Below are 13,517 nucleotides of genomic sequence, written 5' to 3'. Positions count from 1 at the left end.
CACAAAAGACAAAATGACACAGACATTAACAACTATAGGTCACCGTAGGGCCTTCAACAATGAGCAAAGCCCATACCGCATAGTCAGCTATAAAAGGCCCCGATAAGACAATGTAAAACAATTCAAACGAGAAAACTAATGGCCTTATTTATGTAAAAAAATGAAAGTCTATAAAAAATATATTCTACGGTAAACATTTCATTTCAGGGTTCACTTGTACCCACAAAATCCACAAAAACTGATATCCAACAAATAATAATGAAATCATAGAAGATCCTTTCAGCATGTTCATACACATTGCTTAACATCTGTTGGAAATATTAGATGATTATTCCATTTAGGATTCAATGAGATGGATATCAGAACATATGGTATGAGTGCAAATGAGACAACTCTCCATCCAAGTAACAATTTATAAAAATAAACCATTATAGGTCAAGGAACGACCTTCAACACGAGGCTTTGGCTAACACCGAACAGCAAGCTATAAAGGGCCCAAAAAATTACTTTTGTAAAACCATTCAAACGGGAAAACCAACAGTCTAATCTATATAAAAACATAAAACTAGAAACACTTATGAACCGCATAAACAGACGACTGAACATCAGATGACATGATTATTGACCATATGCTAAATTTCTATTTCAGAAATGCAGAGGGATTAACTCCCTTTATGCAGTCAGTTAGAGGTTGTGCCTACCAGGGGGCACTTGTTATCCTTGACACATGTAGAAAGTTGACCAGTAAGGACGACACAGACAAAACAACATTCATGAAGATGATTTACCCTCCTGGCTCCACCCTCGACAGTTCTCCGCTACAGATGTTATGTTGTAATGACACGTGTAGTTTTACGTGGACGGGGAGAGAACATATAAAACAGGATATATTCGAGTGCAAGACATGTGGGTTGACTGGTTCCCTATGTTGCTGTACAGAGTGTGCAAGGGTGTGTCATAAAGGACATGATTGCAAGTAAGTTCTTAAATGTCTACTGACATAAGAAAAGGGCTGATGTTACATAAAAAACATATGTATAAGAACCAGGGACGGAAAGTCACGATCTTTACAAAAGGGGATGAATAAACATTTTCTACACCATCTGACAGAAAAATATGTAGAAATGAATATGACAGGAAAAAATGTTTTTCTATAAATTTAATTGTTTATATGAATGATATTGAAATATTTAGGAAATTGAAACTGAAACTTCACCTACCTAGTATTAAGAAGATAAAGTCTACCAGGAGAATATGACGATTATTCTTATTACCATTAGTACTTGAATTTTTATCATCTCCCATACCTACACCTTTATTTTTCAGGAAGAGCTCTGATATTGAATCATTCTACAACTCGCCGCTATACATTAACAGAACCAGAATATTTATTTAAATTGTAGCTAAAAAAAAATTAACATATTTTATTTAAGAATGAAGAGGACCTCACCAACTGCTTACTGTGACTGCTGGGAAAAATGTAAATGTAAAAGTCTGGTTGCTGGACAACAGGGACCCAGGTTTGACTTGTTGAGCAAAATACTAACAGACACAGATCTGGTTACTCTCCCTAATAGCAGGTTTGTTTAACAGATATGTTTATAAAATCCATGAACACTTTTAATGAATTTCCCCTCATATACCCCTGCTAATAAAAAGAAAAAAGAGGCTCTTTTATGACTGTCCAGGTTTCTTTCAGTCATTCATAATCTGCCTGTTGACAATAGTTTTTGTCACAGTTTTCTTAAGAACTATAAATCATATTTTCCTGAAATTTTGTATCAAGCTTCATGTGATCATGTAGTACCATGTAAGACATTTACAGAATTTACACATAATCATATACTTGTGTTGTAATTTCTGCTTCTCGCTATGTTTTGATATAGTTATAAAGCCAGCAAATACGAATATCTCATAAAAATAGTAAATACACAGGGTAAATAAATACGGACGTCAAATATGTTGTCTGTTCTCTCTTGGTAGCGTGAATGAATAATTCGTAGTAAAATAGTATATTTATTACGGCACAATTCAACAATGTACAGAATAAACTATTGTAAAATATATAACATGTAATTCCGTACGTTTTCTCAAGATACTTGTCTTATAAATAGTTTGTCATGTAAATTTGCATAAATAGGCGGAGCTGATCTCAATAATATTATTTCGCATGTGTTTTTTGGAACTAGGACAAGGAATTGCCAAACGATATATGTAAACTAAATAATTTAGACCATGCGAGGCATACAGCTAATGCGCTGCTTCTTACCTCTAAAGGAACCACCCGGGATCTTTGCAATATGCCAAAATGTAAACAGCAAAGACTGAGGAATTTGACCTTTGCACTAGTATTTATTTTAAATTACCGGAAGTAAATATTCTAATCCGGAACAGAAATGAAACGTCAAACGCTGACAAAAACATGGTAGTCCTCGACTCAAAATGATTCTTTCTTTGTAAGAAAATAGGTAAAACTATTAAGTTAAAGCATAGATTAACTTAAGCTTATGCTTCTTGTGTAATTTTGGATCCGTACTTAGAATATTTATCAAATGGCTGCGCTTGAACCGTGCATGACGAAATTGCGCCATTTCGGCACTGATAATATAGTTAATAACTAAAAATGTAACGTACGCTTTCTGTGCATTAAAAAGTCACAGAAACTATATATAAATATTAACACATTTAACACTCTCAAAACATAAAACTGATATTAAATCATTATTTGGGAACCACAAGTGCACATTTACAACACTGCCCCTCCCTTAGAATTCATTTCGTCCCCGAAATATTGAAGTTCATTTTATTTTATAACAACGAACTAATGCGCCCGTTTAAAGAATTGCATGAATAAACAAACTAATGCGCCTGTTTACGAGTGTAAAATTCCTTACATTGAATATATATAAAAAAACAACATTTAAATTTTCAGTTTATGTGCACTTCTCCCTTTCATCATATATAAAAATTTGTACTCATAAAAATACAAAGAAAGATTAGAACATATTTGTAACATGTGTAGTCATGAGTAATTATACATATTAAAGTCATTTAAAAACGATATCCCTTTCTGGGTAACAAGTCCTTCTTATATGATTTATTAACTTTGTGTGCAAATTCTTTCCACACTTCCACACTAGACTTTGGCCGTATAACCACACTTTTTAGCCTCTTCTTAGTTGGGTTAGGACTTTGGTTTACTGGTCTTTTTGTTGAATTATTGTTATTATCTTTGAACTGCTGTTGTAAACGAACTGTTTCATCATCTGGATTGTTCCAAAGCTCTTCAAAACCATCTAGAGCATGGGAACTTCGTGTACCGTATTTTGGTAAATTTTCGTATTCGTCAATGGCAACAATCATGGAATTGAGGTTTTTAACTTCCTCTTCCTTTTTCTCAAGTCTCGTCTGTAATCTTTCAATGAAATCTGCCAATTTGTTAGTTTCAATTTTATGACTCTCCCTTTCCATTTTTAACTGTTCCTCCAATAGGCTTACACGCTGCACAAGATCCTCATCTGTCTGACAGGAGTTGTCCTTTGGTTTATTTATTACTGTAGTATCATCTATTGAGTAGTCATCGTAATCTGGAATGAAGTCTTCCTCTTCCTGAATTTCTGCATATTTTACCGCTTTTTGTAAAATATCTTCTGTAATGTGGGTTGTCTCTTCAATGGTAACTACATCTGACAAAGAAACTGATTCTTCAGTTTGTACAACGATTTCTTCTGGTATCGACTCTGCCTGCAATATTTGGACATCTCCTCTTTTATCATGGGTGAAAGTCAACTCATAGGGTTTACTGGTTCCAATACATTGTTCTGGACTTAGGTTCTGCTGTAAATTCATTAATTTATGTTTTTGTTGATCAAAATGCTTGTTGAGTTGCATGAAGTTTTTGGCTCTATACTGACAGAGGGTACAGTGGAAAGGAACAGATTCTAGTGGCATATGATGTCTAATAACATGCCATTTCATTATTTTCTTTGATGTAGTTTTAAAAGTACACAGATTCCCATTACAGGCAAACATGATTTTATCTGTAATAGAACATATCTTTTGTATATATATATATATATATATCTATATATTTATTTATTGAGAGGAATAAGCTTATATTACTTTCGGCTTAATGGAGCTCTGAATTTTGTGTACCCAACTTGGAGGTTGTTGTGTAGAGTATGGTTTTAATCGATCATGATGAATAATTTCTGTTTTCTTCTGGTTCCTAATTTTGTATACAACAGGGCTTAGTATTTCCATCACCACATATGGACCTGACCATGGGGCATCTAACTTTCTATAAAATGTATTGCTTTTGTATACCAAAGACCCCACTGTAAATTTGTTTTCGACCAGGCGAGTATCGTAGTCTTTTTTCTGACGTTCTGCTGACAGCTGTAAACTTTCTCTAGCTGTTTTAAATACTTCTTCCATCTTGCTATGTAGTTTGTAAGCATACTCACCAACACTTAAAGATTCATGTTTTGGTAAGGGGAATAAGATATGATTTGGCAAATTTACCTCCCTTCCGAACATTAAAAAGTTTGGAGTGAAACCTGTTGCTGGATGTGGAGTGCTGCGATAAGCAGCTAATAATAATCCTACAAATTGATCCCAATTCGTCTGGTTGTTATTTATAAAACTTCTCAACATTTTTTCCAGCGTCTGATTAAACTTTTCTATAAGTCCATTTGATGATGGTCGATAAGGTGTGGAGCGAGTTTTCTTAATCTCTAGTAAAGTGCATATTTCTTTGAAAAGGTCAGACTCAAAGTTTCTACCTTGATCCGTGTGTATTTCTAAAGGAATACCAAATCTACCAATGAATTCATGTACTAGTTTCTCTGCTACCTGTTCTGCTTGTTGATTGGGAAGTGGATAGGCCTCCATCCAGCGTGTGAAATGGTCACCGATTACTAAAATATATTGATTACTTCTTTTTGTTTTTGGTAATGGGCCGATCACATCTAAAGCTATTCTGTCCATTGGATGACCCACTATATAATTTTGTAGGGAGGCCCTATGTTTTTTACTTTTCTTAAACCTATTGCATACCGGGCAATGTTTTATATGGCTCTTTACATCAATTCCCATACAGTACCAGTGAAATTGGGATTTCAGCTTTTCAATAGTTTTACTCACCCCCATGTGAGCTCCAAAAATATGATCATGACACATGGTTATAACTTCTTGTCTTAGGACTTTAGGTACCAAAATTTGGAGACTAGATGTTCCTGTAGAATGAACTCTTTTTTGATAAAGTACCCCTTCTACAAGTTCTATGTTATTGAAGTTTAACCAGTATTTACGTATAGCTGGGCTATATTGTACAACTTGATCCCGAGTAGGGCAGGAACCGGTGTCTTTCCACTTATGGAGCCTACCTAACTCTGTATCCTCTCTTTGTATTGCTTCTATCTCTTTAGAGGTGTACCCAGTGAACCAGTTTGACACATTTACCTTCGAGGAGGGAGTATTTTTGGTCTGACTCCTTGTTACTGTACGTATTGAGTCCAAAAGCCCATGAGTAATTACCTCACCTTTACTAAGGTTACCTATATCGTCTACCTCTGTCCTAAAGTTATCCCAGTCATGCTCTGTTTCTATGCATTCTTGACAAGTTGTGTCAGTTTTACCTTCCCTTAAATGGCTACATCTGTCATCTTCTACGTTTTTCCGAGAAAGAGCATCTGCGTTCTGGTGTTTTTTACCTGCCCTATGTTGGATTTCAAAGTTATACTGGGATAAAACTTCTAGCCAACGAGCTACTTGACCTTGTGGATCCTTGAAATTTCTGCTTCTCGCTATGTTTTGATATAGTTATAAAGCCAGCAAATACGAATATCTCATAAAAATAGTAAATACACAGGGTAAATAAATACGGACGTCAAATATGTTGTCTGTTCTCTCTTGGTAGCGTGAATGAATAATTCGTAGTAAAATAGTATATTTATTACGGCACAATTCAACAATGTACAGAATAAACTATTGTAAAATATATAACATGTAATTCCGTACGTTTTCTCAAGATACTTGTCTTATAAATAGTTTGTCATGTAAATTTGCATAAATAGGCGGAGCTGATCTCAATAATATTATTTCGCATGTGTTTTTTGGAACTAGGACAAGGAATTGCCAAACGATATATGTAAACTAAATAATTTAGACCATGCGAGGCATACAGCTAATGCGCTGCTTCTTACCTCTAAAGGAACCACCCGGGATCTTTGCAATATGCCAAAATGTAAACAGCAAAGACTGAGGAATTTGACCTTTGCACTAGTATTTATTTTAAATTACCGGAAGTAAATATTCTAATCCGGAACAGAAATGAAACGTCAAACGCTGACAAAAACATGGTAGTCCTCGACTCAAAATGATTCTTTCTTTGTAAGAAAATAGGTAAAACTATTAAGTTAAAGCATAGATTAACTTAAGCTTATGCTTCTTGTGTAATTTTGGATCCGTACTTAGAATATTTATCAAATGGCTGCGCTTGAACCGTGCATGACGAAATTGCGCCATTTCGGCACTGATAATATAGTTAATAACTAAAAATGTAACGTACGCTTTCTGTGCATTAAAAAGTCACAGAAACTATATATAAATATTAACACATTTAACACTCTCAAAACATAAAACTGATATTAAATCATTATTTGGGAACCACAAGTGCACATTTACAACAACTTGTATATTTTTACACTGAAGTATCATGCATGAAACTTTTGTCACCTTTTACATAGAATCTACAACTCATGGACTTCTTTTCCCATAAAATGCTGTTGGTGTTGAAATAAATTGTTTGAAGTTTTAAATAACATTAAAATTATAACAGTGATATTAATGCATCTCTTGAAAAATACAAATTGCATCAACTTTCAGAGTTTTGGAGAAATATAGTTATGATCATTATGATTCTTTTCAGGGGGGAGAATATTTTACTGTTCCTTGTACAGACTGTTGGTCGACAACTAGTAGAACAGAGACAGTATAGACCTGCAAGAACTAGAGCTCCAGGGACCAGAAATAAAACATTAGCCCAAGAATTAGGTAAGTTGGAATTGTGTACATAGTCTATTATTCTTTGTTTGGTGAAATTTGAATTTGTGGTTTTAACAGAATTTGAATAAATATCTATAGCAAATTTACATTTGTTGAACACTTAAGTTTGTGGTTAACTTTTATCCACTTAATCTAAGATAAACTTGTTTCCACAATCAGAGGATCATTATGATTATATGATTATCACTGATAGAAATTATGTTGTTCAATGTGAGGAGAATGAAATGAAATGTGGGTAATTATTTTGTGAGACAACAACCCAACAACTTTCAAGTATAGTAAAATGAAACATCAGGATGTAACCTCTAATGTTCACATTAATGATTAAAATAAGGTTTCCATTACTCAGGCATAAACCTATATTAGCTGTTGTTTTTGACTCATCCTGAACATCAATGAAATATTTGCAACTGGAAATTAAGCAACCAAGAATCAATCATGTTATGAAATTTGAAAATTCCTCACACATAGTATTAACGTTGTATTTTGATGACAAAATAATTGTTTCCCATTATTCTATTTACAGATATGGAGATGCCAGAACATGACCTTGAACCCCCAAAGTTTAGTCGTAGAGCATTAGAAAGAATTCTGAATGACTGGACAGCCGTTAAGGCCATGATACACAGTGGGAAGAAACAAAACACAAGGTAAGATTACCATAGTAACAGACTACACAGTTACCATAGCAACACTTTTAAAAGTTACATGTGATAGCAGCATCATAATCTTGCACTCTCAAAGCTTGTAAAGAAAAGGAGTGATGGATCTTTCACTGTATTTAATTTAGTAGATAGATGAAGGAAAAGTCATACTAAACAAACCTTTCCAAGTGTTCAAGAAGTCTCAGGTAAAACCTTTCAAGATGTTCACTAAAATTGTGTATCTATGATAGAGTTTATTGAAAAAGTTCCTAACTTTTTATTTATTTCTTCCTGAGGATTTGTTAATTTTAAAAAGAAAGATCTAAGGCCTTAAATTTAAACGAAGAAGTTGTTAAGGTCAAGGATCAGTAAATAAACTAGTCCATAGATTTTTTTAAAACTTAGAACTCAATTAGATATTGAAAATATACATCAGAAAATGTAAAAAAAAGTATATGTCACCGACTTCGTTTTCAAGAAAAATCCATTTTTAAAATGGTCCGAGAGGGTACTAAATTACATTGAATATATAGGGTAAATCTATATTTTTATAAATTGTGCATTTATGATAAAGTTTATTGAAAAAGATCCTAACTTTTTATTTATTTCTTCCTGAGGATTTGTTAATTTTTAAAAGAAAGATCTAAGGCCTTAAATTTAAACGAAGAAGTTGTTAAACCACTATGAAAATCATTAATTTCATGCCGTGATGAGCTAGCGTTGCATATGAGATAACAGCACAACAGAAACTTATGCATTGAACTCTGTCTACATATCCTGAACGCATAAAAATTGTGGAAAACTTGAGTGTATTTGACACGGTGATGAGAAATTGACCCATGAGTATAATGATAGAACGTGTGTAGACATTGAGATCTGTGTGAGTTACTGTTATGTGCTGCTGGTATGATACTTTGTATTACTTTTTCTGAGCATGGAAAAAACATCTTATAGGTGGAGAGTTGTAATTCCAAGTTGGTGTTGTTTGTAGAATGCACTTTGACCCAGAATGGTTGACCCTTACGAATTGTGAATTGGATAAGAGAGTTGTCTATTGGCACTCATACCACATCTTCTTATATCTTTTGATTAGGTTTACCTTAATATTATCCACATTTTAATGCACATAGCCACCATGATATAGCATGCTATGGTTGTGATGGTTAACAGGAATGATGCTTTTGTAGTATTTGGAATCGCCTGATAGCCACATTCCTCTTCTGTTTGTCCCATTCTCCAAAGTCATGTTATTTTATGTTCAGAAATTATTGCGAAAAATGTGACAACGTTATAATTGCAATAATTTAAACTTGCATTTTGATTTTTTTGTCGAGCCTGCAACTTTTGTTGCAGAAAGTTCGACATAGGGATAGTGATCTGGCGCCGGCGTCAGCTCACTTCTTAAAAGCTTTATATTTTAGAAGGTGAAAACCCTGGACGCTTCATACTTTGTATATAGATGCTTCATGTTACGAAGTTCCCGTCAGTCACATGTCCAATGTCCTTGACCTCATTTTTATGGTTCAGTGACCACTTGAAAAAAAAGTTCAAATTTTTTGTAATGTTGAATTCTCTCTTATTATAAGTAATAGGATAACTATATTTGATATGTGCGTACCTTGCAAGGTCCTCATGTCTGTCAGACAGTTTTCACTTGACCTCGACCTCATTTCATGGATCAGTGAACAAGGTTAAGTTGTGGTGGTCAAGTCCATATCTCAGATACTATAAGCAATAGGGCTAGTATATTCGGTGTATGGAAGGACTGTAAGGTATACATGTCCATCTGGCAGGTGTCATCTGACCTTGACCTCATTTTCATGGTTCAGTGGTTATAGTTAAATTTTTGTGTTTTGGTCTGTTTTTCTCATACTATATGCAATAGGTCTACTATATTTGTTGTATGGAATGATTGTAAGGTGTACATGTCTAGCGGGCAGATGTCATGTGACCTTGACCTCATTTTCATGGTTCAGTGGTCAAAGTTAAGTTTTTGAGTTCTGGTCTTTTTATCTAATACTATATGCCATAGGTCAACTATATTTGGTGTATGGAAATATTTTATGATCTTTATGTCAGTCGCGAAGGTTTTATTTGACCTTGACCTCATTTTCACGGTTCATTGCACAGTGTTAAGTTTTTGTTTTTGGTCTATTTTTCTTAAACTATAAGTAATGGGTCAACTATATATGTTGTATAGAAACATTGTTAGCTGTACATGTCTGCCTGGCCTGGTTCATCTGACCTTGACCTCATTTTCAAGGTTCATTGGTCTTTGTTTAGTTATCTTGGTTAATGTTAAGTTTATGTGACAGTTGTAATAAAGCTTAGCTTTATACTTAGGACTATCAACATAATATCAATGATTAGTATCTAAGGCGAGACATTTCAGCGTGTGCACTCTTGTTTTAAATTAAACAGGATTTTTCTCAATATCTCAAAAATTATAATCACATTTTAGTTTAAAATGACAAAATGGCAATAATAAATGAATGCCATTATTTCTGAATTTACAGTAGTATGTTTTTTTCTTGTAAGAATTTGGTAAGGAAAAAATTCCAGCAATGATGAACACATTTGAAGCTTAATGACCTTGCACTAGAACAGAAGTCTACACATTGACCTCTTTCTACACATTCCTTACAAAATTGGTATTTGAGTGTGTGTGTTACACACACAATGATAAAAAATGATAACAGTGAGAGTTGTGGATTCAATGATTCCTTGGGAGTATGTAGAAATTGAGGTCTGTCTAGATTCAATGTTTTGTAGTGCAGGTATGATATGCTTATGGTTGGTTTCTCTGAGCATGGAAAAAAGAAAAATATTAAAGGGGCAATCAAAAAAAATTTAAAATGGCAAAAAGGATAAAAATGTTTAATACACAGAAAACAAAAAATTGTGGATCAGAAACAGTTAATCAAGATTATTGTAAACAAATTTCTTTTTTTAAGCGATTGCTTTTTTACCAACTTTTGCAATCAGAAAAATAACATTGATAAATAGTTGCTATATGCAGAGTTACACTAATATAAATGTGATAATTCATGCTGTGATGAGTATAGAAGGCCGTATGAACAGCATCATATCAGACTTCTATACATTGAACTCTTGTCTGCTTATCTCTTGTTTAGCACAAAATTGGTTTTGAATGTGTGTGTTACACTTGATGATGAGAAATTAATTGTGAGTTGTTAAAACTATGATAACAATGGGGGTCTGTAGGTATTGAGATCTGTGTAGAATTCTGTAAAGAGAGGCTGGTATGATACTTAGTATTACTTTTCTGAGCATGAATTAATTGTGACAGTTTTGGAATCTCCTCTAGGATTTAAAAATGAAAAAATAAGTTTAAATAATTGGTTGTTTTTTTATGGCCCCACAAAGAAGTTGTCGGTGTCATATAGTTTTACCCTTGTCCGAAATTCCAAAATTCCGTAATTCCCTCATTCCGTTATTCCGCAACAAACTATTATACAGAGTTTTTTTCTAAACACCTTCAGATATTGGGCTGATTTTTGGTTTGTGAGTTCACCATGATGAGGTGCAGGTCAAGTTCAAGTTTTGTTACGCTCAACTAATTTTTGCCGAAATTAGGGGCTTTGGACTTTGAGAAATTGTTGAAAATCACAGTTATACAGATTTTTTTCTAAACACCTTCAGATATTGGGCTGATTTTTGGTATGTGAGTTAACCATGATGAGTTACAGGTCAAGTTCAAGTTTCATTCAGCTCAACTAATTTTTGCCCAAATTACGGGCTTTGGACTGAGAAATTGTTGAAAATCACAGTTGTCTGGATTTTTTTTCTAAACGCCTTCAGATATTGGGCTGATTTTTGGTTTGTGAGTTCACCATCATGTTTGTGTCCATATGTGTTTATATTGAAATTGCAGATTTTTCAACTTTTTGGGACGGGGCCATTCATGTCGCTTTGACACATCTAGTTTTAAATTGAATAGCTTAGCATAATAGTCAAGATTTCAAAGATTAATTTTTGGAGAAATTCAAACAGAATTGATGAAAGTTACATGCAACATAATATCTGATTATAAAATTTCCATTCCCATGCTGGATTTATCCCTCATATTGTGATCTGCATTTGAACTGGGGCTTTGGGTAATACTAACATTACATGTATTTGTTGTCGACTTTAATGCAGTGATGGGCATCTAAATGTGAGCGATATGAATAATTGTTGATAGAGTCAGCAATAAATGACTCGGTCCAATTATTTCAATGATTTAAAATCACATCTGAGCATAAAAGATTACATGTTGACTGGAATTGTATTAAACAACAAGACAAAGCTACCTGCAGTGTACTGTAAATGTAAAATAATTGCATACATGTATTATTGTGTTTTTTGTAAAATGGACAAAAATGTGAGGTTAAATATTGTGATTGCAGGAAAACTTGCATACATGTCTTTGTATCAGAGATAAAAATATTAAGTTTCTATTATTGTGATACTGAACCAGTAGCATTATTTCATGTATTTGTAGTAATAAAAACCTCACGATAATTCTGAAAAAACGGTGTTTTTCCACCTCCACCATCAATCATTATAAACTTTAACATTGCTTTTTTTCAGTTGCCCGGATGTTGTGTATGAAGATCAGTTATATTTAGACAGTCAAAGTGGTACAGCTCATCTAGACAAGTTTACACACAATCTGTTGGTCAAGTGTAGCGTAGAGGTAGGTATAAAACCAAATCACAGTTACCAAAAAACATTAAAATGAGATGGAAATACAATTTGGACATGTTATTGTGATTATTTTGTATCTGCTAACTATTATCGTTATCTTGAAAATAACTAAGAATAGGGGAGACTCCATTTCAGTCTGTCACAAAACAAAATGATTTCATGATTGTTTTGTCCAGTGAATAGAACTTATAGATAGATATCTGTCAATTATTGATGGCTGTATGTTGATTTGTAGATGTCTTTTGTTTTTGCTGAGTTTGATGTTTGATCTTACATTTTGTCTTATGATAATCCCATGGTGCTTAAAACAAATCCTCTTATTCATACTCAAAAATTCAAACTCACATCATGTTATGTAATAAAAAAAGTTCTAGTTCTTGGAATACATTGATCACTAAAGCATGGTTGAGTTTTGGGATGTTTTTTTTTTAAGTCTAGAAATGCTTGTAATTTTTCAGATGTTAGAAACACTTTTGACAACATTGATCCGAGAGATGCAGAATGATAATACTGAGGGTCGTAAAGCCGAGGCAAAAACTGTGGCTCGTAGATTTGTACGATCAGTAGCAAGAATCTTTGTCGTCATCAGTATTGAGATGTCACCTGATGCTAACAAAAAGAAAAGGTATGACACATAAAAATTCTGGCAATGCTGAAGAATACAGTCTTTTCTATATCTATCAAAATGAGGGGGGGGGGGGAGAAAAACTTTTTGTTGCTTGTTAATGAACTAGCATAAAAAAAAAATTACATCTGAAAGAAAAATTAAAGTTTTAGAAACAAATTACAATGTCAGTATTTATGGAATTATTTTTTTTTTAGTAAAAATGTATAGCATTTGTTTGTAAGAGTGGAGCTGTTGTCTTAGTATTTGCTGTACTATGTTACTTTTTTCTTGCAGTTCAACATCTAAGTCATGTGAGGCATTAGTGAGATGTAAAAAGGCTTTCCAAGCTTTGATAAATATAGCTATTGAAGAACTTTGTGAGATTGGTAACTCATTAATTGCTCCTGTAAGAATGGGAGTCACAAGACCTACTGCTCCATTCTCATTGGTCAGTGGAAATATTGAAGCAGTACAGGTTAGTATCAAAT

At 33.6% G+C, this 13,517-nt stretch overlaps 1 protein-coding gene across 4 annotated transcripts in view; it reads left to right on the top strand.

The window, feature by feature from the left end:
- The window catches only part of LOC139497978 (E3 ubiquitin-protein ligase UBR5-like), a 69,575-nt gene that overhangs the window by 23,876 nt on the left and 32,182 nt on the right, over window positions 1-13,517 (top strand). For all 4 annotated transcript variants that reach the window (XR_011657779.1, XM_071286235.1, XM_071286234.1 and 1 more), the window contains exons 23-29: window positions 650-976; window positions 1,434-1,580; window positions 6,932-7,056; window positions 7,595-7,718; window positions 12,306-12,411; window positions 12,881-13,047; window positions 13,324-13,504. Coding sequence is in view for 3 of the 4 variants with exons in the window: in XM_071286235.1 (XP_071142336.1) it covers window positions 650-976; window positions 1,434-1,580; window positions 6,932-7,056; window positions 7,595-7,718; window positions 12,306-12,411; window positions 12,881-13,047; window positions 13,324-13,504 (1,177 nt within the window). In the remaining variant the exon portion in view is untranslated. The remainder of the gene's footprint in view (window positions 1-649; window positions 977-1,433; window positions 1,581-6,931; window positions 7,057-7,594; window positions 7,719-12,305; window positions 12,412-12,880; window positions 13,048-13,323; window positions 13,505-13,517) is intronic.

Source organism: Mytilus edulis, chromosome 12 (assembly GCF_963676685.1).
Source record: "Mytilus edulis chromosome 12, xbMytEdul2.2, whole genome shotgun sequence".
Taxonomy (NCBI): domain Eukaryota; kingdom Metazoa; phylum Mollusca; class Bivalvia; order Mytilida; family Mytilidae; genus Mytilus; species Mytilus edulis.
Note: the sequence above shows the minus strand (reverse complement) of the source record. Positions and strands in the feature narration are given on the sequence as shown.